Here is a 26,828-nt window from a genome sequence, read left to right as displayed (position 1 = left end):
CATTCCAACCCAGTTTTAAGCCTATTCATTGCATTTATTTTTTATTTGCTTTAGGGAATTGTGTCAATCTATTAATCTGTGACAGTAAATCACTCAAATACCAAGTCATCCATTGGCTTCAACACTGTACCTCCTGAAGATAATCTTTAATTTGCCTTCAGCCTTCCCTGTTGGGGCAGACACTCTACCTTAAATACAGGTTAATGCTGAAAAAGCACCATGTAATCAGTATCTATCATAAAGGAGTAAAGGAGATGAAATCAAAATTAACTAGATGCTCCAGAAGAACAATCATCACTATCCAAGGAAAGCTGAGACATTGTGAAAGGCAGTTTTAAGAAGAAAAAGCAGTTTTTACAGATCAAGCAAATTAATAGAAAAGAAGTTAATACAATTCTTTAAAAAGTCTACCCCTGTTTACTCATATCCATTAAGTCCATTGAAAATAATTATGATAAATAGTTCAGCATGCTCCATTCCATTTCTTTCTTCTCTATGCTTGCTAATTCCATACTAATTCTTTCTCTTCCATTTTGTCTCAAAACTAATAAAATCACAAGTTTCCTTGGAGGGGGAGAGAGGGGAAGTAAGACAGGGTTGTTGAAGAATTGTAAGCAAGTATGCCAGGAAGCAAAAAGCAAATGCTGCAGATACACAAGAAATATCCAAAAAAAGTGCAACTGTGGGACTATTGTTGTGAAGAAAAGAGAGTTAATGTGGCACTCCAAAGCACACTTCACAGCCTGAGTATGTGGCTTACAAGATCACATCATTCCAAACTGCTACACAAATTCAATTTCATCTTCTTATGCACAAACCAAAGCGTGTAGCACTTAATTTCAGCAGTAAATATGCAGGCATATTTTTGATATTAAAAAAAAAAATCTAGATTTTCTCTCCTTTGGTACTATGTGGGATGAGATTTGAGCTAGCAGGTTGGTATAATCTGGGCAACTATAACATATGTTCAATGAGACCTTCAAAACTCCTGAAAATTTTATTTTAACACTGGAAGCCTGATTTTAAGGACTAAAAAGTATTGCTTTCTGTAATTTAATTCAAGAGAAAATATGGCAGGGGTCACCTTTTAGGAGGGTGTTCCATTTGAAGGCAGAAAATAAGGCACAGAAAAGCTGTTCTGTACCTTAATTGCTAAGAACCAAAAGCAACTGGCAGCTGGATCAGAAGTGCTGACCAACTATTCTCATTTGTACTTTCCTGTTACCTCCAGTTTCTGACAATCTGTAGAGAACTGCAGGCATTCAGAGTTCAGAACACACATTTTGAAGTATTACAGAGAAAGTTCAAGAGCAAGAAAAAGTACAACTTCATTTTCTGAGGTGGTAAATGATTGGAACAAGCACAACAGATGGCAAAATCACCAAATTATGGGTGTCTTTTAAAACCTGTTGTTTATGGTTCACAGTCCTCAGTCTTTATGGTTATACTCTTTCTACAGGACATTGATGTGCAAATAAAGATCAAGAGATCCCTCACATTTTTAGATTTAATTAATTTTTAAAATTAGCTTTGATTCAAAACCTACCCAGCACGTTTTTTTTTACATGCTGCAGTCATCACCTGTCCTGCTTTCAGGGGCTGTTCCAGACAAGAGCAAGCACTAGAAGACCTGGTTTGTTACAAAGCAGATGCAGCAGTAATTTCAACCCAGTGTCCACATCTAGAGCTTAGAAACTCTGCTTTCCTCTGGCCTGCCTCCTCTTTTGACTGACACTACAGTAATTGGTTACAAAAAGAGAAAGAAGACACCAAAAAGTCTTTTTGTGCATAATACCACGGAGCTGGCTGAGTGTGATTTTTCTGTGATGAATTAAGTCACACTTGCCCCAAGAGGTGGCAAGTTCACTGTACTTGAATTGCTGTCACTGCAACAGCAGGGTTAATAACTGGCATGACAGCTGATCTGTCTTTGAAAATCCATGATTATTCTCTCAGAACCAACCAAGAAAAGTGTTTTTGTTAGAATTACAGAGTTTTAGCATGTCCTTCTATTTGTCAGTTATCTTTGCAAACACAGGTGTACCAAATTGCACCATTTATGGCTTGATTTGTTTCTTTTCTATATACCCTCTTTGCACTGTGTTAATGCAGAGTTATAACTCAGGCATTTTGGTCATGAAGCTCAGCTCTGTAAAAAAAAAAGAATCAACATTCAGTAAGGAAGATTTTTCAGGCCCCAGTATGTAACAATTGCAAACCTTTGAGTCAGTTTCGAACGAGGGACCTTCAATAAAGCTCCTCCAACCCCCCCATAAGAGCAATGTTGCCACAGCTCTCATTAGAACTGTATTGTCAGCGTCGGCCTGTTCAACCACAGACTTGTCTTACACCTGTGTGAATGCAGAAACCTTTCCTCACCTTTAACGTGGCAGCCAAGCTGGCCATGTGTTCATTGAGAGTGCTCTCCGACTCCTTGTAAGTCAAGCAGGTGAACTGATATTCCTCTGGATCAAAGGCATCTGCTCCCTGCTGCTCCACGTCGTTAGCTACCCCATCATAATAATCCTCAATATCCCCAGGATCCTCATCCTCTTCCTCCTCCTCGCAATTAGGGTCATAATCCTCTTCATTGCTGTCAGAGCCCTGGCTGTTCATGTCCACGGACATCTTAATGCCCTGCCAAACTGCAGACCAGGAAAGCAAGTGCAGCTTCTTTTTTTTCCTCCAAACTTTATCGTTCTTTTGATTTCATCTGAGCTCTGTCTCCTAAGGGAGGAAAAACAGTTTTTTCTGTGCCTAAGAAATTGTAAGAGGTGCCACGTCAACAACAAAAAGGTGATCAAGCAGCTAGGAACAGACCAACCCAACGGCCCAGTACAGAGGATTCTGCTGTGCATGTCCCTGGTTTGGATCCATCCAGGTGACTCTTGCACCTCCAAAGCCAAGGCTGCTCCTACAGGACAGGTCCAGATCCTTGGAGACTGGGTCATTACTGCATCCTAGTCCCCAGTGCAGGCCCCCTGACTTCTGACATTTGAAACTGGCTGCATAACCTTCACTACAGATCTTCTCAGAGAAAAAAATGAATTTATGACAAAGTTCTTTAGCAACAGCCTGAAATGCTGTAGCATCCTAACTATCTAATTAACAGGAAAAACACAAACCTCTTACCTATGGCCACAGGAGCTAGAAAGTCAACCTGTACAACCTGTGATATTCTGTACAAATCCATATTGCTTCAAAACCACAGACATAAAGTGAGACTTAGGAAAATAAGAGCAGTAAACAGATCTCTCACATGCACACAATTTAACAGTCTCCAATATCATCTCAAAAGAAATTGTGAAGCTAGCTCATCCCTTTAAATTGGTTCTGGTGGATGTGATGTGGCTTGGACCTTATATCTGAAGGGGGAAATAAAATTATTTATACTTCTTACCTTTTGAATGTACAAATTTATGCTCAGGTGTTGATAGCTGCTATTGAAGAGGAATCAGAACAGCTAACTTTTTTTTTTTTAAGCTTCTCACTTGTTTTGGAAAATTCACACATCTGATACTTATCTGAACTACAAATCTTCTGCTTGTGTAACTGAACCATAGGAATTTGAGCTCTAAAAGATTCAGCAGTAAAGCATGAATCAACCTTGAATTATGGTCATCTCATATTTAATTGTAAATTTCCATTTAACCAAATTATTTAGTTTAGAGAGAATATATTAAATACAGAAGAATTAAAACAATGCTGTAACCATATTTTACATATAAAAACATATATTAAAATCAAAGCTCTATTTTCCACAAGCAGCACGTATTTGGTTCCTTAAATACATTCCCATTCTGTATTACTAGAATTATTACTATGTTGTCAGCTCTGCCACTCAAATATATTCCCTCACTATTGCAATTTCTAGCTGCTGGGGAAACCATAATCAAGCTTTGATAATCCTGACTTTAGAGTGCAGGAAATCTCAACCACAAATTTTCATTATTTTTCCTCAACTCTTTTTTTTTTTTTTTTTTTTCTGTTTCCAGTCACTTGACCAGGCAGCAGAGAATATCCAGGAAGAGATGTGATGTACAATTAATTTGAGGGGCTTCAGTGATTTCAGGAGATACAAACCTCCAGAGAGGCTGAAGACTAGTACCTAATTAAATTACCTCCTGAATTCTAGTCTTCATTCCTTTCATTTGCCTCTTGATTCCTTAGCTATCCACAGCATATGTAGCACACAAACAATTTATAGCACTGCTTTCCACAGGACTTCAGAGGAACAGACACAGTCTCTCCACGCTGGAGGGAGAGAGACGTGAAATCTGATTTGGCAGACACAAGGCAAACCCTCGTCCCTCCCTCTACCCTGCTGAGAGTCTGGGCTTAGTCTGCATTGACACTGAGCTCTTGCACAAAAGAAGTAATGGATCTTTACCTGCTAAAACTTATGTTAAAAGAATTACTTATTTGAGCCTCTAACACCAGTGTGAACCATCAACAGCCCAGATGCAACAACTCTGTTCAGCCACCACAAAGCCTGAGCAAGTTTCACAGGCCAGGGAACTTCTCAGATTCACTCAGATCATTCCACACTCTAGAGAGAGAAAAAAAACCCCATGAAAACACTGGGTCCTCTGCTATTCCAATACATGGCAAGTCACATCCAAGCACTGAGATGTTTGCAGATATCCAGGTAGAACAGGGGGCCTGCCCAGTGCCTCCCAGTTACACACCAGTCCCTGGAAGGGGCTCAGAGGAGAGCAGAGATGTCTCTCAGTGCCACTAGCACAGTTCTGTGAGCCAACAGAGCAACTGTTTGCACAGGAAATGGGCACATGGATTTAACAAGCAGAAAGCAGTCTGCAGGACTGGCTGACTTCTGTGTCCCAACATTGTAGGAAAGAGCTCACTTCCAGCACAACTGGTCACCACACTGACACAAGTGAAGGGAAAGGAAGGATAAGGCACACGCTCTGTGGACAAAGCAAAGGAGGGTACTCAAAACCAGGAACAAAACTCACCTCACCTATGCTCAGCCCAATGCCCAAATCAAACTCTCTGAATACAAAGACAAGATAGAGCTACTACTTGATAGCACTAATTTTTAAGACAATAAAGATGTTAAGCTCAAAATACAGGGTCAAAAAAGCCAGGTTTATTTAGATTAAGTAATGACCGTAACTCCCAATACCAAATTATAAATTTTTAAACCATACTTAGATCACTTTCCAATCCAAGGGAGGATGATCTCCTTCTTCACCACCTTAATCCAGGATACTCCTGTATCCTCACTAACACTGATACAATTTAATCACCTCTCTCGCCCCAGTCTCTCGCAGGAACTCCTAAACACACCACCCCTACCCTCTGCTGCCTATCACCTCCAACAGTGCCCTTTCCCTGACTCCTGCTTTGCAACACAATTCTTAACAAGGTCTTTTGAAACAAAATGCCTTCCACTGTGCTACCACATTATGTGATTCCACCTCATTCCTTGTCCAACAACATTACTCTTTTCTTATTCCTACCCTTGTGGGATTCCTCTAATAACTCTTTTGGTGGAGATTCCTCCAATTGGAGAATGCTCCTCCTCTTTTTCTGTTGATATTTCACAACCATTTCATATGGATTTTTCTTCTCTCACCTCTTTATTTATCTGAAACAGAGAAAGTGCAACTTCAGTCTGCCTCCTGAACTCCTTATCCATGTAACCTTTAGACAGGCTAGCACTCTCCCTTTTCCCTGAAACCATCCACAGCCTCAGCTCCATGCTGGCTATCAATGCTGATTGCATCTTCATCTGTGTCACCCAAACCCATAACTCGTGGATCATCCCCAACTGCCTCTTCACATATGCAGAGCACACCTCGCTGTTCCTTCTCCACTGTTTTTTAGGCAGGATTTTTTTCATCCAAGCCCGAGAAACCAGAAGATACCCGATCTTTCTCAGCACAGATGACTCCGTAGGGACCTCCTTGAGCCGTACCTCACTTCCCCGGGAACACAGCCGCTTTCCTTCCTCTTCCCACTCTTGCTTCACGCTGTCACGGCTGCCTTCTCTTTGCCAACTTATCCATTCCACTCCTGCCCTTTCTAACCCATCGCCACTTTTAACAAGTTGTTTTACGGATACCTACGTATTCCACGGCACTCCGGGCTCGGGCAGCGCGGTGCCCAGCGCGTTTAAATTACCTGGGCTCCATTCTTTGGGAATGCGAGCGAGACCGGCCCCCGCGCTTGTCCCGCACAGCCGGAGCGCCGCAAACCCGAGCGAGGGCAGCGCAGGAGCCCGGCGGGAGAGAAACCGTGCGGGGAAAGCCCGGGCGGAGCGGGGCGAGGAGGGGCCCCCGCACGGCCGCCCGGAGCCCGAGAGCTTCGGGCTGCGGCTTCTGCCGGGGCGGAGCGCCGAGCTCAGCACCGGGCACGGATAAGCGGCCCCGCATCCCTCCCGCCGGGCCCGCCCCAGCCCCGGCACGGCCGGGCCCCGCACTTACCGGGCGGGCGGCGAGAGCGGCGCCCCGGGCTCCTTCTGCGCGCCGGAACCGCCGGGCCCGGTGCGTCACCTCCGCCGGGCGGGGCGGGGCCGGGCCGGGCCACGGCGCCGGGGCGGGGAGGAGCGGCTGAACCACTGCGGATGTGCGGGGGGAAGCGGCCCCGCGCCCTCAGGAGCGGCCCCCGGGCCGGGCTCGGCCGGTGACAGCGCCCAGTGGCGGCGCCGGGAGCGGCCCCTCGCACCGCCGCGGTCCCGGCCCGCCCCGCGCCCGCTTCCCGGCGTGCCCCGCACTGGGCTAAAGGTCGCGGCGCGGAGGGGGCGGCATTGACTCGGCAGGGACGCAGCGCCCCGGTCCCGGTCCCGCTTCTCACCCTCCGCCGCCGCCATGGCGAAGCAGCCGCAGCCCATCAGCCCCTTGAAGAACTTCTTCGCTGGCGGTTTCGGGGGCGTCTGCCTGGTGTTCGTGGGGCACCCGCTGGACACCATCAAGGTAAGGTGGTGCGGGGTGCCCGGGAACCAGGGGGGCGGCCGGTACTCGGTGCGGTCGGGGCACCGGAGGGTGGACTACAGCTCCCGGCAGAAACTGCGCGGGAGCGGCGCGGGTCCCGGTGGGCGCTGTGGCAGAACTACAGCTCCCGGCAGGCACTGCGTGGGAGGCGGGGCCTCGGGGGTGCGCCGCGGGGAGGCTGCGCTGGCCTCTGTGGTGCCGTAGGGCGCTCCCTGGCGGCGCGGCGGTCTCGCAGTCCCGGTTTTAGTGAAAAACCGGGAAAAGAGCGTCGGTGCTCCCGGTGCTGGAAGGAACTGGGAGCTGGGTGCGCCCGCCAGCCCCGTCCCGCGGCGGGACCCCGCGCCAGGGCGAGGCCAGGAGTGACCCTGTGGGGTGCAGGGAGCTGGGGTCCTCATCTGGACATCATCCCAGCAATTAATTAGTTAAATACATTAACTATTCATTATATTGAAATTCAGTCTCTTCTCTTCTGCAAAGGACTAAAATAATGTCAATGTTTCTATCATTATCTTCAGGTCCGGTCACAAAACATACTCCGTAATAGCCAGAGGTTTTCTGTCAATCAAAGTTTAGATTGTAATATTTGATAAAATAATGTTTTCCTCTCCCTCTTACTAGGTCAGACTGCAAACCCAGCCTAAGCCACAGCCTGGTCAGGCCCCACTCTATTCTGGGACCTTTGACTGCTTCAGAAAGACTCTTGTTGGAGAGGTACTGTGACACCTGCCAGATATATCAGTTGTTTCTGTACATTGTAGGAATGGAATCCTACAGAGAAACCCTACAGTTCCTGGGTTGTCAGTTAAATTGATTCTAATTCACATTTTTAAGCAGATTACAAAGTCTGGGGAGTACTTAGCATACATGTGCTCCTGGTACATGTATCTTTCTTTTGCTGAGAAATGTTTTGGGCTCAAAATAGCATGATATTAATGTCTGAAGTTACACTGGAGTAAATGTTGGCAGTTGTTTTTTTGGCCTTGGGATTTTGCAGGTATTTGGAGTCATCTCTGGAAATTCTAAAATGGGTAATGACTTTGCTGATACAAGCAGTACTTTTACTTTCTTCTGTAAGGTGTTATGCCACCTATGAGAAGGCAGCAGATCTTTAATTCATAGATTTCTTTTTGAGAGCAGAGTGTCAATTATAGTGTTATTCAACCTTCTCTAGAAGGTGGACAGTGTTTTTTACTCCTGAATCATCATAATCATCTTGTTGAGCCAGTCTGTTTTGTTTTTGGAAAGACACGCAGCTTTGATTTAAAATCTTTAGTTGACAGAGTGCCCAATTTTCTGCTTTTTGAGTGTTCTCAGCAGCTATTTACCATTTGGAAATAATGGCTGTAAAGCCCAGCTGTTTATCTGCTTGCCTGAAGTCTCATTTCTAACTGCTGGATCTCGTGAGGTAACTCCCTGTTGAATGAAAGATCTGCCTCAAAATCTGAAATCTCCTTCCATTGTGGTATTAACAGGTTGTTATATAACCAAAGCAAATCTTGTTTCCCTGGTCTCTCCCACAAAGGAGTGGAGTGCTGTGCCAGCTCTGAATCCCTGGCAGTTTTTAACACCCCTGCTGCAGCACGGACGTCAGAGCTGAGCCATAATAACAGCCTTGTGATGGGAAGTTCAAAAGCACTGCTGCTTCTCTACTCCTACTCAATACTCATCCATTTCTGTGAGGAAAACTACTAAACCTCTCTGCCAAGGCCTTTGGCTTCCCACTGCCCAAGGGGAGGTTGAGCAGCAGTGGCTGATGTCTCAGCCAGGTGGAATTTCGTGGCAGAGCCAGTTGTGCCTGTAAGACTTCAGCATGTACTGGATGCACTGGTTTATTGGGACAGGGGGAAAAAAGGGGTGCAGAGACCAGCAAATATTTAATTTATGCATCTAGCCTTTATCTAGGAAGATAACTCTCCTTTTTATTGGACAAAGTTCAATTTAAAGGCAAGAGAAGTGAAATAAATACAGCTGCTGGGGTCTGCATTAGAACTTTTTCATATGTGTAGTCTATGAAAGGAAACATCAGGAATGTGTGGGGAAAAAGTTTGGATTTAGGGTAGGAAACAAAAAATAATTTGCTCTTGAATCTGTTCCAAAGTGAATTCATGGGGGGAGTGAAGGATTTCCAGTTGCTCTCCCTGGCTCTTCCTTTAGTTAAAGAGTGAATTTGTTTCAGTGATCTCAGGTTCAGTGTCAGGATTTTACAGTACTGCATTTGACAAGTTACCAATAAAACAAGTTACAAGTTACCAATTGGTTACAAGTTACCAGTTTCTGTGTGCAGCTGAGAGTGTTCTCTCTTGACATAATCTATGAAGGCTCTCATTCAGGGGGCTTTTAACCTCCTCATACTTGAGATGTATGTGCAGGTGATGAGTGTTGCTCTAGAAGGGCATCAGTGCTGCCAGTGTTTCCCAGGAAGGATAGTTTCCTCTGCAGCAGTCCCTGAGCCTCAGCTAAACATGTATAACTGCAAATGAGCAATAAACCCCTGTATTCCTCTGATCAGTTAGACTGTTAGATGGATCCTATCCTGGATTGTTGCCTTTCTCTTCTCAACAAGTTGAAATGTGTGCAAAGTTTATGCCAAACCAAGTAATGCCTGTGATAATGTTTCTTGCAGGGAGTCCAAGGCTTATATAGAGGAATGGCAGCTCCTATCATCGGGGTGACACCCATGTTTGCTGTGTGCTTCTTTGGATTTGGCTTGGGAAAAAGACTCCAGCAAAGAAAACCTGACGATGTTTTGACGTGAGTTCCTGGTTAATCAGACGGTTGGGAAAGGCATCCTGAGGCTCTTGCTGCATTGTCACACGTTGAGTTGTGGTGTAAATTTGTGTCTTCTCCTAGGTGATAAATATAGTTGTGAAAAATAAACCACTCATGTTTTAATGCTTCTGGAAGCGTGGGACTGATAGCAGAGGCTAAAAACAGGCATTGTGTGGGCAGGTGGGATGCAATTCCCTTTCTACGCAGGAAGGAGCCACTGAGGAACAATTCCGGTGTAGATGAGTACAGTGAGAGTTATATAATGATTGCCTGCCAACAGTCTTGCTATTAACAGAAACTATGGGAGCCATAAATTTTCATGGTCAAGGGTGAATTGGTAGCATTCACAGCCCTGATTCTCTTTTGCCTGTTAGTTGTGAGTCTTCTTGTGGCCCTTCATTAGGATATGAAAACAGACATAAAAACATTTTATTATTATTTCTGAAAAGAGGTGTTTATGAGCAGCCCTCCTCTCAGGCATGACTGACCTTCAGAAACAGCAATAGGAAGCTCAGAAAACCTGGGGGGGCTTTCTACAAGCCAGCCTGTGCATGAAGAAAGCCCCCCAGCCATCAAGTACTCCTGTAGTGGGTTTGCCGAGCTGTGATTTACAGCTCCACAGGGACTGGGCTGTAGCTTAGCAACATTTTATCCCATTGTTTGTGTGCTGGGTAGGAGCTCTGTCAGAAAGCAGGAGCCCATCGTGTGGAGCCACCTGTGGTGGGGTGTTTTGGTTTCTGTTGGAGCCTCGTTTGCACAGGGCTGGTGTGAGCACACCTGGCCCTGCAACACGAGCTGCTGCCAACAGAGCTGCCATTGCTCAGGGGGAAGCAGTGCTGAGGTGCTGGGGAACTGCTCACTCACCTCTCTTACACCATGGCACTGTCCTCATGCAGGCAAGACTGAAGGGAAAGGCCAGGGGAACAGTAGGGACTGAACAAGTGCACCATGAACTTATTCCCAGCAGCCTAATCACCTCAGTGCCTTGTGTTTCATACACATGGTGCCAACAGGAAGTTTTAAGGAGCAAGATGGAGAAGGACAGTGTAGTTTTTTGAGTCTTTATGTAGAATTCCTCTCAAGCAGAGCAGTGGAAAAGAACAAAGAGCATATGTGCTGTCACTGTGCTCAGCTGTGCTGTTCTGTGGGTGCAGACCTGACACAGTGAAGGTACAGTGAGCTTGGGACATGAGACTCAAAAATAAAGGTCAGACTCCTGGTGCTGTGGTTATGGGTCTAGAGGCAGGCTGGATGGTTGTATTTCCCATGCTGATTTTGAAGGGAAGTTGTGGAAGGAAGAAGATGGAGAGAAACCTGAGGAGCCTATCCTGCCTTTTCTGGGGCTGAATAATCCCAAGGTGAGCTAAAAAACCTCTTAACTTAGTTTGACTAGGAGGTGCATGTGGAGTGGCAAGGGTGGTCTGAATTGTCTGTAAGATATCATGGGAATTAGAGTAGAGAAACGTGCAAGAATTGGAATAGAATGCCATCTCTTGGGCAAGTGGAGAGAAGTGGAAGGTGTGGAATTTGATTAAATTGAGATGTTAGGTCTTACTAGGGGAGGTAGTAGGAGGCTGGTTGTAAAGATAGTTTTGTGATGGAGAAACTCAGCTTAAGGGATTTTTGTCATGGAGACTTTGCCATGTGAAAGCAGGTGCAGAGTGTTTGGGATAATGACAGGTTGGTAGGACAGACTCGACTTTGGCAGAGACTGAGAGAGTGAGAGGTTGTGGAGAGGAGGCTTCTGCTGCACAAGCAGGAATATCTGTAGAATTTGGGGTCACTGAGAAGAGTATGGGGGACTGGAGGAGGAAGAGACTGAAGTGAAAGGGAGTGAAAATGAATGGGAAATGCTATAGCAAAAAACTCAAGTGGAAGGAGTATTAGCAAATAGAATGGATATGAAGAGCTGAGTTGTGGTTGCTGTAGGAACCAGCGCTTTGAGTCCTAGAGATCTTAAATGTTTGGCTCTGCATTGACAAGGCACTTCTGCACTCATAAAAGCAGTGGATGCATTTCAAGTTCCACTGCCATGTTCATGTGGAACAGCATCACCTGGGGATGTAGGGGTCTTTCTGCCCTTCATTTCCTGTGTGATGTGTTGTGTTAGGGTCTTTTCTGTTTCCTTGGGGCAGATATCCTCAGCTGTTTGCTGCTGGCATGTTGTCAGGAGTGTTCACAACAGTAATCATGGCTCCAGGAGAGAGAATCAAGTGCCTTTTACAGGTAAGGCATTGGATGGTGGTGATGGGAATTTAATTTTAGGGGTCTTGTCTTTCCATAGCAGGAATTTCTTTTAGTTAGTGCATTTACTCTGTTCTGTTTTTTGACAGGACTGAGACAACTGTCATTTAATGCAGCTGTGTCACGAAGAAGCATTAAACAAACTCACCATGAAGTATAAGTACACACAGCATTAATTGCTCTGTTCATTTTGCACAGCTCAAGCCTTATGCTGTGGGACACTATATGAGGCATCCATGGATGCCTCAGTCCACTTCAAAGTACAGAAAAGTCAATTTTTTCTGAATGAAACTTTTCCTTCAAAAAAAAAAAAAAGCTGTAAACTTGCTAGATCATGAGACTCTTTCTGGTGTAAAGAAGTTGTGTTACCTTGATAGTTCCCCATGCAGAGCTAAGAAATGCATTTCCAAACAGTGTTCTGACATTTGGGTGGCTGTTAGCTCTGCACCTCCTGCGGGGGTTTTAAAGTATTGTTGGAAAATGTAAACTGAACAAATGAAATGCCATCTTTAGCACGTGTGGGAAGCTCTGCTTGTTTCAGACTGTTGAACTCTGTTAATACAGTGATGGGTGGTCACATGTTAGTGCTGACAGACAGGATATTCTCATGGGAGATTTTATACACATACAAATGGTTTGAATTTCACTATTTGAAGACTACTTTTTGTCAGTGTGGAACTACCTAGGTGACTTGAGTATTTCAAACTTATACCATGGAAAAATAAAGGAGAATCTGTTCTCTGCATGGAACAGTAACCACAGCCTCAGCTTCAATGTGAGATCCACTGGAGGAAGTGAGGCAGTACTCCCTAGGCAGGAGTGTGTGCTCCTTCCTCTCTGGAAACACATGTGAGGCTTTCTAACCCTTGGCTGAATGATTCTGCATCGACCAGAAACCTTCAGTGTCAGAAACTCTCACTTTAACCCTACAGATCCAGGCAGCTACAGGTGAAACCAAGTACAGTGGCTCCCTGGACTGTGCCAAGCAGCTGTACCGCGAGGCTGGGATCCGCGGCGTGTACAAGGGAACCGTGCTGACCCTCATGAGAGGTGAGGGACAGGGCTGTCCCAGTCCCTGCTGGGGGGACTGCAGCATGACAAGCCTGACACAGTATGGGAGATCTCACTGTCCCTTTAGGAAATTGGAGGGGCTATGTCACCCATTTTCTTTTTTTTTTCTTTTTTTTTTTTTTCAGTCTGCAGAGCTACTCCAGTGCCTCAAAGGGCCTGAGAAATAAACATGAGATTCTCAGTGGGTGAGGAAGAGATTAGATGACAAGGATCAGAGGGATATAGGAAGTATTTAAGATCTGAGAAGCCAAGAGGAATGAGAGACTTCAGGAGAGGAGCAGAGAGAACAAAGAGAAGAGAAAAATACAGAAGTGGGCTTTTTTAAAAAATTATTTCCTTCTTTTTTTCTTTTATTTCTCCTTGAGAGAAGGATTGTGCCTGTCTGTGACTTGCTGTATAATACTGACTGCTTTAAAATCTCTGGTGGCAGCAGTTATGCTTTCTACCCTTTTGAGTCTGGGTTATTTTGAACTAGAATGTCATGACCCCTCTCTCAAATACAACAACAACTAAGTAATTGTGCCAGACCCAGAATCCTTTACGTATTTTAGTAATTCCCCTTTGAAAAACTGAAATTTCTGTATTTTGTTACTTCAGTTTAGGAATTGGTTCTATCCTCTGCTTCTCACACAAGTGTAGCAGCCTGCAGTGTAACTCTGGCAGTGTCCCTAGGTAGGGGCTTGTTCTCCAGTTTAGGTATGGGATAAGAATAGGCTGTGAGAATAGCTTAAAAAAAAACAAAACAAGACCCATCAACTGCAGAAAATAAGCCCCAAATGGAATCATTAGAACTAATAGTGTGCAAAATTCATTAAGTTCCTGTGCTGCTGTGATGTGCTGTGCAGAAATGTGGACAGTTTAGAGCTGTCTCATCATTAGTGTAATGTAACCAGTTACAGTCTGGTTTGAAAGGCTGCTGACAGAAAAGTTATTTTCCAGTTCTTGCCGTTAGCACCTGCTCTCCATGGGAAAGTTCAGACTCCTCTGTCTAAGGCAGCAGAAGATTTTTATTTTGTTTGTAGAAGAGGTTCAGAAAAGGAATCTGTATGTACTTAGTGGTGTTGCTGGGCTGGTATGGGGCCGGTGTGCCTCCGGGCTCCCTTTGGTTTCCCACTCCTCACAGCCTTTGTTGTTTACCCACCAGACGTCCCGGCCAGCGGAATGTACTTCATGACGTACGAGTGGCTGAAGAACATTCTGACCCCTGAGGGAAAGAGGTCAGTGAAATCTCACAGTCATCACTCTCTGAGCTTCCCAGACACTGCTGATTAATCTCCCCAGCTACGAAGAGATTTACAGCAGTATCATCAAAACAAATTTTAAAAAGAGAAAAATGGTTGCTCATCTAGTGAGTTGAACTGTTTTGGTCTGGGGTTAGCTGACAATTAAAATAATATTCTGAGTTTCTCTCAGATTCCAATTTGGATCTTATTAGCCAAGTAAGGAATACTTAAAGTAGTTTCAACCCTCTATGGACACTAAATGCTGGGGGGCTTTGTTGGATTTTTTGTGGGGGTTTGGTTGGTTGAATTGGTTTTTGTTTTTTTTTCCCAGAGCATGTCTCTGTGTGCTGCTGAATAAAAAGATTTGAATCTTTAGGGTGGAGTTGGTCCATCTTGGAAAGGTTGCTCAGATACTGCACTCTGTCTCTGTCTGCAGCATTGTGCTGCCTTCTGGCTGCCAGCCAGGCTGTCTTTTTGATTGTCATCTTAGTCAAACAATGAGTTTGACATTTTTCTCCTTTTTAAATCTTTTTTTTTCACTTCTTCCTCCCACCCCACTCTGATCCTGCTACAGTGTGAGTGACCTCAGTGTGCCTAGGATCCTCTTTGCTGGGGGCCTGGCTGGGATCTTCAACTGGGCAGTTGCCATTCCACCAGACGTGCTGAAATCACGTTTCCAGACTGGTGAGTTGCGTTCCAGAGTCACGGCCACACTCGCTGTGGTGCTCCTGGGAATGGGCTGGGCAGGGATGGAAGATGCCTTCTGGGAGGCAGCAGGTCTTGAGTGCTGCTTGAAACAAGTGTATGAAAAACACAAGGGTGTTCCTAGCATTCTAGCTGGTTTTCTCACAAATTTTTGGTTGCACTACTCTGTTTCTGAATCCTTGGTGATATAATGATCTTGATTTGAGGTGCCTGATTTGAAACCTAAGCATAGAACTCATAGTAGAATTGTCATAGCTGTTTTATAACAAATGTAATTTTTTGAGAGTTTTTATTATTTCACTTCAGACATAATTGTATAAATTGTAGCCTGTGCTATCTGCAGTTTATAGTAACAGGGTGTGACATGCTGAGAGTATTGCTTTTGGACTGGCAACTCTGCTCTTTAATGTCTGTGGCTTAATTACAGTTAGTATAACCCCAGACCTTGTGCTTCAGCAGAGTTTGACAGGTTTTTTTTGGTTTCTCTGCTAGTCCTGTCAATGAATATTTTTGTTAAGGCTCCCTATGGTCTCTGTGGACTCAGCTCTCCACTGGACAGTGACCATTTTTCATGAGTCGCAAATCATGATGGTCAGTGCAGGAAACCTCATTTCTTTTTCTCTGAGCAATGGCTGCTGTGGCTGTTTGTGCCATACCAAGGGCTGAGAGGGAAACCCATTACAGCTTTGATCCTGTTCCACTGAGCCAGTCCCCAGTGCTGCTGTGTGGATGACATGGGTTCATGGTGGTTCAGTTTAACTGGGCTAATCTGTGGATTATCTCTTCAGAGGGCTGGCAGAGGCAGTATTTCCCAGGGCAGTGTCAGGAGAAGGAACAAATTGTGTTTTGAGCAGAGTAGCTTTTGAAAAACACCTCAGCATATCCATGTAACATCAGCATTAGAACATCCTGTGCTTTTCATTTAAAGTCTGTTGGTGTTCTTGGCTGGGGCATGTGATAGGATCATTTTCTTATTAACCAGCTTCATCAGTTTTTCTATCTGACATTCCTATCACCTAAGTGCAGCTCTTGGGAGAGCTGTGATCAGCAGTGCAACTAACAGCTCAGACATTCAACCCTGACAAAAGTAATTCTCCTTTCTTCCGTGCCTGCAATGACTTGATGGTGTAAACTCTTTGGTCATGGTGAGCACCTAACTTCTGTTCACTGAGCCTTTACTGAGCTCTCTTGTCTGTTTGCAATAGCAGTGTGAACCTGTTGAAAATCCTGGGCTGTTACCTATGGCACATCCTTCAGCCTTCGTCACTGCCACACATCTGGGCTAACGTGTTGTGCATCCCTTTCAGCTCCTGCAGGAAAATACCCAAATGGCTTTAGAGATGTGCTGAGGGAGCTCATCAGAGAGGAAGGAGTTGCATCTCTGTACAAGGGGTTCACAGCTGTGATGATCAGGGCCTTTCCTGCCAACGCGGTGAGTACGCCATGGTTCCGGCTGGGTTTGGGGACGTGGTGCTCACAGTGAGTGTTGGCAGTCTGGAGAGGACACATTGCCTGTTTACTCCTGTGCCATTCCAGACAGCTTCTTGTCACCGAGGGTACTTTTGACTGTTGGTGTCCAGATTCTAAAACTGTGCTTTAATCTAGGAGCAACAAGTAAATCTTTCTTCAGAGCTTTGCATGAAAGCTCTTTGTTGAATTTCTCTGATAGTTTTTAGCTACTGGTTGTACATCCAACTGTAGAAGATGGAATCAATTTGGACTCACTTCCCCTTCAATAATGAGCCTAACAGAGCCAAAGCTCAGCCTTTGTATGGAGGGATACAGTAGAATTCTTGCTTCTGGGTCAAGACATTTTTGTCCTCTTCCTCCTTCCATATAAACCACATTAGGTGTTCATAGTGCAGCAGTTCAAAAGCCTTGTTTGAAAGAGATTTTTAGAATCCTTATTTGTTCTGTATTCTCTTTTCCAGGCATGTTTTCTTGGTTTTGAAGTTGCCATGAAGTTTCTTAACTGGATTGCCCCTGGCCTATGAAGACTAGGAAGTCTGGAGAAGAGAGAGAAGGAAGAGAGTGCAAATCTGCCTCAGAGGAATAAATTAATGATCACTTAATATTTCAGGAATAATTGTTTGCCTAATACCTTTTTGCCTTTCTCACAATCTTTAGGTGGTGCTATGTGCCAGTCAGAAATGCAAGCTGTGACTCTGACAGAGTTGGTGAGGAGCTAGGGGTGACAAATCTTCTGAGCCAGCCACAGCAGTGACACTGCTAACACACAGTTGTCACTGTCCACGTGCTACTTTAAGTACTTCCTCATGGAAGAAGGGGACACATCTTAAAATGTAATTCTTTATTTACTGAAGAAACATGTAGCTATTAATGCTGAAAAACCTCCTTAAAATAATTTTTTGGCAGCATGTACTTAACTCTCAGGGCATAAGTTAGCAGCTGCACATGGTCGTGTCTGCAGGCAATGTCAGACAATGTTCTCATCTCCTGTACTTTTTCAGTTGTGGCTGTTTCTGTGTTAACACTGGCTTTAATCTCCTGTGCTTGTACAGCAGCAAACACAACTCAGCAGGGGAGGCCAGAGCTATGTCCCAGTGGGTTGAGGGGTGTTGCAGGTACCATATCAGGTCTTGCACGCTGATCTTTTCTGTGGAACTAGGACACAAAATGCATTATGTTTAACATTTGCACTGAGCTTTACTGAGGGAGCCAGTGGGGAAATGTGTTTGATTAACCTGAACTTTTCTCTCAAATCCTTTCTGTCGCATTGAAGAGAGCCCAAATGTGATTTCAAAAGTACAGCACAGCTAATAGCAATCTGTGATATATTTGATTCATCAAATACTGTGTCCTGGGATTCAATCCCTGACATTGATGTGAGAAAATTTAACAGCACTTCCAAGAACTGAATTTCTCTGACACGAGGGGGACACATGAAGAGGACACTGGCTCTGCATTTTTGTCTAACTTTATTCTTTCTCCTGTTCCTTGGTTTTCTCTTACTCTTATTAAATATGATCACATTTTCATTTGAGAAGTGACTAATACTGGAAGCAAAAAGCAAATTTTAATTTATTTCGGTTGTGATGCAGTGTTATGGAACTCAATAAAACTAGGTGCTGCTTGGCTAGAATGTGTGCTTTGGTTCATTTACTTTTTGCATGGTCATGCATGCTAAGTTTTGCAAAAAATTTCCAATTCTTAATTCTCTGATTGGTAAATAAGCTGTGCTCTGCTGTCTTTGGTTTCTAACCCCTTGCCTTTTAGCTTTTCAATTTCTGACATGAATGATGGAAAGGAATATTCTGCACTTGGCATGTTTGTCATACAAGTCCTTTTAGGTGCTGCATTGTGAATGCAAATATTTAACTATAAAGCAACACACTAAATAGCACATCTTGGAACAAATAACACATACTTTGTACCTGGTGTGGTCTGTTGACCTGTACCATGAGGACACAGTCTTCATCTTGGCTTTCCACAGGCAGGGGCAGCCCTAAGAACTTCATACTCCGTGCTGTGGAGAAGCCCTGAATTCTACTTTCCTTCCCAGTTACTTTTGGGAAGACCAGAAGGGAACCTGCCTTCCTCAGAGTCCACCTCTTGTGTTTTACAGGACAGGAGGGAGAGCCCCTGGTGTGGGAGAATCTCAGTCACCTGGGGCTGCTTCTGCATTTTGCTGCCACTGTACCACCCAGGGTCTTCCCTGCTCCTTAGTGCTCAGGAGTGGCTGCTGTTCCTCCTCTGATGAATGCAATACTTAGTGTGAACACTGAGTTTGTACTGGTTTGGGGAAGTGATTACAGAATATAAACCTCTCAAATGGTTTTAAACACAGTTCTGGGTTTACTGAGGCCAAATCCCAGCTAGTTTCAAGCTGACCAGCTCTGCTCTGGTGGCTCTGTGCTGCCTCACCACAAAATGCTGCCCTGTGCTGCTTTGGTGGCTGCTCTGGCTTCTTTCTGATTTCCAGGCTGAAGCTGTTGTACCTAGGAGCAACTTCCAGCTTTAAGAAGTGTTATAAAGCTGAATTTTATTTTCAATTCTATTCATGTGCTCAGAAATACTGACACTGGGGAGGGACAGAAGTGCATATTCTTTCATAAAATTTCAGACAGTGATGCTTAAAGCTGCCCATTCCAGCTGCCCTGTCAACTGCATCCTGTTGACCTCCTAAGCTCCCAGAAAGCTGGGAAGAGCTGAAGCAGAGGAAGGCTGAGATTCCCAAAGCTTGGTCATGAGCTGTGCACACTTGGTTAGTGCTCTCTCCCACCCCAGTCCTATCAATCCCAAGTGCTGCAGACTGTGAAAAACATAAAATTATTGGAGACCAAATCAGGGACAAGTAATGCCTTGGATTGAGCTGCTGGGTTTGAGAGCGCAGCTCCTGCATTTGAGCAGCAAGGAGCCCACTCTCAGTCTGTGTCCTGGCCTCTGGCTTGGTGCTCAACAAACTTTACCTTGGCTGTGCTCTCACCAGCTGAGCCTCTTCAGTCTGTGGCCTTAAGCAGTACTGGCCCTGGAAGACTGAAATATTCCCTTCACTCTCTACTACCTCAGTTGTTACCAGTAACTGTAGACTCTTTTCCTTCTGCCAAACTATCCCTTTTAACACTTTTTTCTTGAACATTTCAGATCCTGACTTATCCTAATTATATTCTATATTTTTCCCACTCTAAGGTTTTTGCAGAGCTTTGTATTTTATGTGATAACATTCTGTTGTTTACCATGGTTGATTTCATTTGGTGCTTTTAGCTAAGTAAAATATGGCAGAAGACAATCAGGGATGAGGGGCTGCTTTCCAACAGCAATGGCAGAAGAAGAGCTTTGCAAAGGCTCATCAGACACATCTGCTTGCTTATTCAAAAACTGAAACCCAGGCACCCTGGAAATATTTAAAAAGCTGCTCGTATCTCTAAAGACTCTGCCATACAAAATTTGCCAATTCCTTGCCTCTAATGTGTGCAGCCTCAGAAAGAGAGAAGGATTTTAACACAAGCCTGATTTTCTATACCCTGAGGACTCTTTTGCTTTCAGAGGCCTAGATTTGCATTCAAATGTTATTTTCTAATTGCCCAGGTTCTTGTGGGAATTCAGGCAGTGTATCTGCAGTTTAAGGGCACACAGCAGCAGCTGGTACACTGGTGCCAGCCAGTGATACCAATGTTAATTTTCTTTATGCTCCTTATGCTGATAACATCTGGGTTTGCCGTATCAAAATCAGTGCCCCGAGGCTCTTGTGCTGTACTTCCTCCTGGCCCCTTCTGCTTTGATGGAAGTGATTTTTCCAGTGGTGATTCAAGGTGTCTGGGAGTATTCCAGAAGTAACCCAGGACAGATAAATCTCCTGTGCTTGCATTTCTCTGCCCATTGTGGGCGAGTGCCTTTTGTGCACACTCAGCATTGCTATAGTGACAGAAAGGTCCTTGGAACACCCCTGACAAGTCAGTCTTGATCAAATTTGTCTAATTAAAGGAAGCTACCTGTGGGAGGCACATTCAGGACAGACTCTCCACTTTGGAAAAGAACATTGCAAGGTAGATCTTATGAATGGTGTGCAATGTCAAGAGGGTGCATTTACTCATATTTCTCACAGGACAAGATATACAATGAGGAGATCAAGCAATATTTAAACAGAATGCAAAAAAAAAATCACAGAAGAACCATTCATCAGGATCTACTGAAAACTGATAGGGCTGCAAAGCCTTGGCACAGGGTGTTCCTGAATTGCTGGTTGATGGGATTTGGAGGGTGTGCTAGGGAAGGCACAGCTAGTGTTTTATTTATTGTGTTATTTCTGCAAGCATCTGCTGCTGGGCACTGCTGGGCAGAGGAAGAGACAGGCTTCAAATCTTCATCAGTTTGACTGGTGTTTTTACAAAATTATGGGCAAGCAATGACTAGTTCTGTGGGGTCTGCACAGAGGAGGATGGGCTGGCTATGTACCTTTAAATAACAACATACACTAGGACACAGCACCACCTATAGCTTTGCATGTGCCCAATTGGCTCTAATGGTTCAGTTTTCCATTTCTACATTGTTCTTTTTATCTGCTGCCTCTTGGATAAGAGGATTGCTATGTCAATATCCTGTTTGTGCCAGTGAGAGACCAGCCTTGTGCACAGCCTGAACAAAGTGGTTTTCACCACTACACAGTTCACAGGATGACAGAGCAGTTGAGGCTGGAAGGCATCTCTGGACACAGTCCAGTCCAGCCCTCCTGCTCAGAGCAGGGCCCACTCGTGCAGGTTGCCCAGGTTCAGTTGGTTCTTAATATCTCCAGGGATAGAAACTTCACAGCTTCTTGGGGCAACCAGTTCCAGCTTCACAAAAATACAAGTTCTCTTATGTCTAAGAGGAACTTGATGTATTTCAATGTCACTAGATATCACTGAGGAGAGTCTGGCTCCACCTTCTAAACCTTCTCTGATGAGGGATCCATACACATCAGTAAGATCCTCACAAAGCCACCTCCATGCTGAGCAATTCCATTTCTCCTGGTCTCCTCATATTGCAAATGCTCCAGTTCCTTCACCTTCTCTGCAGTGCTCACTGGACTGTCCAGTATATCAATGCCTCTCCTGTGCTGGGGAGCCCAGAACTGGACTGCAGCTGTGGCCTCATCAGTGCTGAGAACAGGGAAAGTTCATCTCCCCAGGCCTGGTGGCAATGCTTTTCCTCTTTTCCTACAGCAGCCCAGCAGGCTGCTGGCCTTCTTTGCCACAAGGGCATACTGGTGGCCTGTGTTCTTCTCCTCATGACATCCTGCTTCCAGCTGTAACGTGTGACTGCACTGCTGGTCCAGGCTTGTCCAGCCTCAGGCTAAAATGCTTGCTGAGTCAGTGGCACGAAGCCATGCATGCTGTGGCACTGTGACAGTGGCACTCAGTGTGCTCTGCACCGAAGGCTTTCGGTGGTGCTGGCTGAAAATAGACTCGGCTGCCCTGGCAGCTGCATCCTGGGGATTTTTGCTCCTGACTCAGATGAAGGCCTGCCTTGGAGCTGGGGGTTTCCCAGGAGGGTGGGTGTAGGGATTGCTGGGATTTCTGCCTCTTCTTTGCTCTCCAGGATGCCTTCTGGGTGATGGGATCATGGGCTTCTGTGCTCTTTCAATGTGTTGGGCTCTGGACTTGGCTCTGTCTGACCCCATTTTACCTCACTTTGTCTTTCTGCCCAGCAGACCCTGCCCTGAGAAAACTGTTCAGTGAAAGGGGGGAAAAAGCTGCCTGGTGCTGGATGCTTGAAACAGAAAACCATTTCTAATTTAGGGAGATTTGTGTATAAAACCAAGGATATTTTCCGTTACCTCAATGTATTAGAATAGTTCTGCAAGCGTATCTCAAACCTGGTAAAAATGTAAACATTAAGGAGACATTGGACTGGATTTTTACTAACATCTGTGTCTGAATTCAGACACCAGTTTAAGTTCAGACAGTTCAGTTTAGGCTCAGACAGATCCTTTTCAGCTATTTATGATGCACAGGTTGTCCCTAGGCTTACTAGAAACATGGCTGTAAAGATCAGTATCAAAGTTTTAGCAATAGGCCACAGATAAGCTCCACTTCCCTTTGCAGGTGACAGTTGGAGTGTTGATTTGCTGAAGGACACAGTGCTGTTGCTAACCCTTGGCACGGAGGGTGGAAGCCTGAGATGTTTGTCCGTGCAATGAGCTGACTTCCCTTCTTCACTGGAGACCTGAGCTCAGGCTGCTCCCTCAGTGCTGCTGCTGCTCTGGGCCTGAGAGAAGTTGCACACAAGCTCTGGATACTAAAGTAAATGTTGAGCTGCCTGGATATAGATTCCCCAAGGCTGAAAGCACATCCCAGCAGACACATTTCTCCTTGGTACTATTTCCTAATACTGTTTCCTAATAGTTATTTATTACTGTCAGCTGCTGGCTCCTTCCTCTCTCCACTCATGCTATCAAAATATTCCAAACTGTGATTTAGCTTTGAATGTTTGTCCCGGAGACCAAAGGCAAGGAAATCAATTCTCTGTCCCTTCCCATCTTTAATCCCTCCACAGATTTCAGCAGAATCAGCTGAAATGCTGAAAAGGTGTAAAATTACAGCGAGTCCTCCTTCTCCTGGGGCTAAGCCCATGTGATTCAGAAAAGCTCCTGAATGCCTGCATAGACAAATCCTAAAAAAATACTTCCCTCTGAAACATAATCCTCCCGCTCATCCCCCGCCCTTCCCTGCCCGCTCACCCTTGACTCCCTATCACTCACTGCCAAGCAATTATCTGCTTCGTTTGCTGCCTCCTGGCCGGAGCCAAAGTTCAGGATCTGGCAGTGGATGGCAGGAGATCACTTGGCGGAGGGAACTCGCTGTTCTCCCGGGCCCGGCACCCATTTCCCATGGGAGCAGGCGTGCCCAGCTGTGAGGCACGGCCAGCTTCTGGCTCCTGCTGCAGAGCTTCCCTCGGGAAGGAGCCTGGAGCTGCGGTGGGCAGGAGGCTGGAGCAGGGCTCCTCTAGCTCTGCCAGCATCCCAGAGAATGGGCCGGTGTAGCAGGCACAGGGCCTGCAGTGCCTCCATGGCGGGCAGCAGCCTAAGATAGGAAATGCCGAGTCATGATGACTGCACCTAAGAAGCCCCTCTCTTCTGCCCTCAGCCCCTTGTTATCTCTCTGTATGACCATAGGTCACTTTTGCCTCGACCCTTACTATTGGACTGTTTCTAAAAGTCCTGTACCCTATATAAAGCCCTACTTTTGCCCCGCTCGGAAGAAGAGCTGTCACTGGGGCCTTCGCAGAAGCTGCCAATAAAGGACATCTCTGTGGAACCTCACACAGCGCTTCTCCTCTCTCTCCCTGCGTCTGCCGCTGCTGCGGCCTTAGCAAACCAAAAGAGCTGAAATCACTAAAGAGCTAGAAATCACCTAAGAGCTGAAATCACTAAGAGCTGAACTGTTTGCTAAGGTTGCCTGTGTCTGGGAGCTGCCGGAGCCCGGACAGGCTGTGCTGAACAGGACTGCGCTGTCCGGGCCCGCGCAGCCAGCCGGGGCACCCCGAACCCGGCCTAGGCCCGCATTAAGCCGGGATGGGGAATGTCTGCGGGCACAGCCCTGGCACCCCGGGTATCTCTGTCCTTGCCCACCACCCACCCGCTGCAGGAGGAAGGAGCTGGCCCAGATCCTCCACCCAAACTCCATCGGACAGGGAAGTTCAGCTTCCCCGGGCTGGGGAGGCACCTGCTGGGGATAATGGATGAGGCATGGTGACATGGCACTGGTGTGAAATGTCTGTCTCTCCCAACATGAGCAATTCCTTGTGCTGTGGATGAATCTCTTAGGTGCTGATGACAAATTGTTGGGGGTTTCCCCGTTTTCTTCCCTATGGGCGCAGCTGAGAGGATGAAGCATCCACACGGTTTGCCCCAAAAGCACAGGCTGTTCTTGGCATTTATCTCATTAATGCTCACAAAATGCAGCTTGCAGCTGTCCTGCTCTCCAGTGCGGGCATGTCCAGAGATGCCAGAGCTGCCTGCTGCTTTGGGAGAGCAGACCTTCCCAGAAAAGCAGCCCTTCCCCAGGACAGCTCTGTGCTGACCTCTCCCCCTACTTCATTCCATGCTCCTCCGGGCACAGGGCTGGGTGAGAGTGTCCCAAAGGGAGCTGGGTTGTGAAGCACGGCTCCTCCACCTCCCTTTCTCCCTCAGCAAACAGAATTTAATACAGCTCAGGGTAGTCTTTCTGGAAAAGATAAAAGCAGGCTGTGTCATTAACAATGGGTTTGGGTCTCAGACTGAGGGTCTCTCAGCCCAAAGCTCTGCCTGCAGTGAGAAGAGCAGGGGGCACAAAGCACCCAGCTGCACCTCCCCGGGGTGCTGCCATCAGCTCTGCCTTCCACAGCCACCGGCTGGGATTTACAGCCTGTATCCACACCCAGGGCTCTGGGCTTGTTTTAAGTACAATTACCTTCCAGACACCTTCCTGGGTTTGGCCTCTCCAGTGTCTGATGGCAGTGAGCAGCACTGTTTAATTATGTGCTGCTTTGTTTCAGATTGGCTGAAAGATTTCACTGATGTTACTTAAATCTTGTCTTGTGAGAAATAACGACATACTGTTCCCCTTCATCTTTCCTGCAATAGTTATTAACTTTCTGGGCCTTTCTGCTTTGGGTTCTTTTCCAAGTTGATGTCTTATTTAGCCTATCCTTATATAATGCCTGTCTCCCTATTTTGTATTTCTTTTACATACCATTTTTAATAAAAATACAATTTTTACCAGACATATTGATATTTTTATTCTATTCTCTATTAGTTTCCTCTTTCACTGGCACATCTGGTTAACAAAATGGGTATTGATCTCTAAATATGCTTAAAAGTTTCTTTATTGAGTAGCTGGCTGATAATCTGTCTTCTATAGGTTTCTCTATAATTAAATTTGACTGGAATAAGCCCCCAACTTTTACTATATTCACAGAGCATTCTTTGCTGAAGGTGCTGTACACATTGGGAAAGGATGAGGGGTTTAATTTAATCCATATTGCTTAGCAACATTTACACAATCAATAAACAAGCACTGAACAAAAGACTGCCCAGCCTTTCTCCATCCTGACTGTTGTTGGTGATGGCAAAACTGACGGTGTCCAGCCTGCTGCATTTAGGGTGTTTCCTTCTTGTTTTGTGTCCCTTTTATTCACACTTCAGCTCACCTGCTAAAGCTTTGCTCAGAATAATGGCAAGATCTTGAAGTGAGGTGTCCATGGAAGAGGCTCATCTTGATTCTCATGTTTCATTTTCTTGCTGACAGCTGTCAATCACATTAGTCACATGGCTGTTTACCCTCCCTGAAACATGATTGCTAGGAGCCTTGAAAACTGCTAAATATTTGCCCACAAGTATTTTCCCAAGTAAGATCTTTGGCAATTGGGTGCCACTTCTGAAATTTCCTACAATTTAGCTTCTAAGGGAAAGATCTTTCCAAAGTCACTGGTATCCTGGGATGCATGTGCTCAGGAATGTGAGGGTGAATGGCAGTGCCAACCCCACCTGGGTGACCTGGTGATGAAACCAGGGATTTCAGCTTTGTTATGTACTCAGATTATTTCAGTGGGACACGAATAATAACTCTGGGATTCATAAACCCTTAGATGCACAGAACATTTGGCTGAAGCCTTGTCAACCAGTGACCCATTTTGTCTGCAACATTTAATGATGGAGAGGATGAGGAGGAAATTCCCTGGAGGGCACCCTGCCCAGGGGCTCTGCCCCAGCCCTTCAGAGCCTTTTCTGTGCCAAATGTCAGAACCATCTCTTGGAGATGTGGCTCAGGTTCCCTGCCCAGCTCTGCCCAGCCAGCCTGGCTCTGCTCAAGCCCAGGGCACAGACTGCAGCTGCTGCAGGGACACGTCACCCCTCGGGGCTCTGCAGCAACATTTGCCTCTGGCAGGACACGGCACTTTCTCACACTCCATAAAGGGCTACAGGTGAATTAGGAGGTGACATATTTTGGGGAGGAAAAGGCTCATTTTCACGTGTAAGCTTGTTGCACACAGGATGTCAGCTCAAGTGCCCCTTAAAATTTAAAATGCTTGGTAGAATCCATCTGGGAAGGCATAATCCATAACCTCCTGTATTCTTACAACATTCTAAATTTGGGTTTTTTTCTTATTTTCCTCTGAGATTTTTTTTATTCTTTGTACATTTAACTAATGTAACAGTTGACAAACTGTTACATCTTTTTTGTTTATGTCAAAATATCTCAAATATAAACTTTTTTTGTACATGTTTTGCTACAATATGTAACTATCTTACTGAAAACACTGGTGCTCTTCCAAGTTGACAATAATGATCCTTACCACTTATCTCCATTTTCATTAGAGACCAGATTTTCTTGTGATATGCCATGAAGTTCAAATTAAATTAATTCTAAATATACTTTAA

At 45.4% G+C, this 26,828-nt stretch overlaps 2 protein-coding genes across 7 annotated transcripts in view; one reads left to right on the top strand and one right to left on the bottom strand.

Annotated features, from left to right (window-relative positions):
* Positions 1–6,587, bottom strand: part of ARIH2 (ariadne RBR E3 ubiquitin protein ligase 2) — a 36,795-nt gene extending 30,208 nt beyond the window's left edge. For 4 of the 6 annotated variants that reach the window (XM_041461450.1, XM_041461443.1, XM_041461426.1 and 1 more), the window contains exons 1-2: positions 6,450–6,587; positions 2,380–2,727 (exon numbers count right to left, since the gene is read on the bottom strand). In XM_041461450.1, coding sequence (XP_041317384.1) covers positions 2,380–2,628 — 249 coding nt within the window. In that variant the 5' untranslated portion in view covers positions 2,629–2,727; positions 6,450–6,587. Of the gene's footprint in view, positions 1–2,379; positions 2,728–4,390; positions 4,412–6,449 lie in introns of those variants that run through there. The other 2 variants (XM_041461434.1, XM_041461469.1) reach the window with 2 other exon arrangements.
* SLC25A20 (solute carrier family 25 member 20) lies at positions 6,570–18,068 on the top strand. Its single transcript, XM_041461498.1, has 9 exons — positions 6,570–6,938; positions 7,575–7,667; positions 9,580–9,707; positions 11,861–11,951; positions 12,902–13,019; positions 14,185–14,257; positions 14,838–14,947; positions 16,276–16,400; positions 16,900–18,068. The coding sequence occupies exons 1-9, from the start codon at positions 6,834–6,836 to the stop codon at positions 16,960–16,962; spliced, it is 906 nt and encodes a 301-aa protein (XP_041317432.1). The 5' UTR covers positions 6,570–6,833; the 3' UTR covers positions 16,963–18,068.
* The last annotated feature ends 8,760 nt before the right edge of the window (positions 18,069–26,828 follow it).

This window comes from Pyrgilauda ruficollis, unplaced genomic scaffold (assembly GCF_017590135.1).
Source record: "Pyrgilauda ruficollis isolate IOZ18807 unplaced genomic scaffold, ASM1759013v1 scaffold10, whole genome shotgun sequence".
NCBI classification, from domain to species: Eukaryota; Metazoa; Chordata; class Aves; order Passeriformes; family Passeridae; genus Pyrgilauda; species Pyrgilauda ruficollis.
The sequence above is the reverse complement of the archived record's forward strand: the minus strand, read 5'-3'. Positions and strand labels throughout refer to the sequence as shown.

Bases quoted from the DNA above. Each gene is read 5' to 3' on its own strand.
- SLC25A20 (XM_041461498.1), top strand. From the start codon at position 6,834: ATGGCGAAGCAGCCGCAGCCCATCAGCCCCTTGAAGAACTTCTTCGCT. The intron at 7,668-9,579 runs GTACTGTGACAC...TGTTTCTTGCAG, and splicing joins GAAAGACTCTTGTTGGAGAG to GGAGTCCAAGGCTTATATAG. The intron at 16,401-16,899 runs GTGAGTACGCCA...TCTCTTTTCCAG, and splicing joins GGGCCTTTCCTGCCAACGCG to GCATGTTTTCTTGGTTTTGA.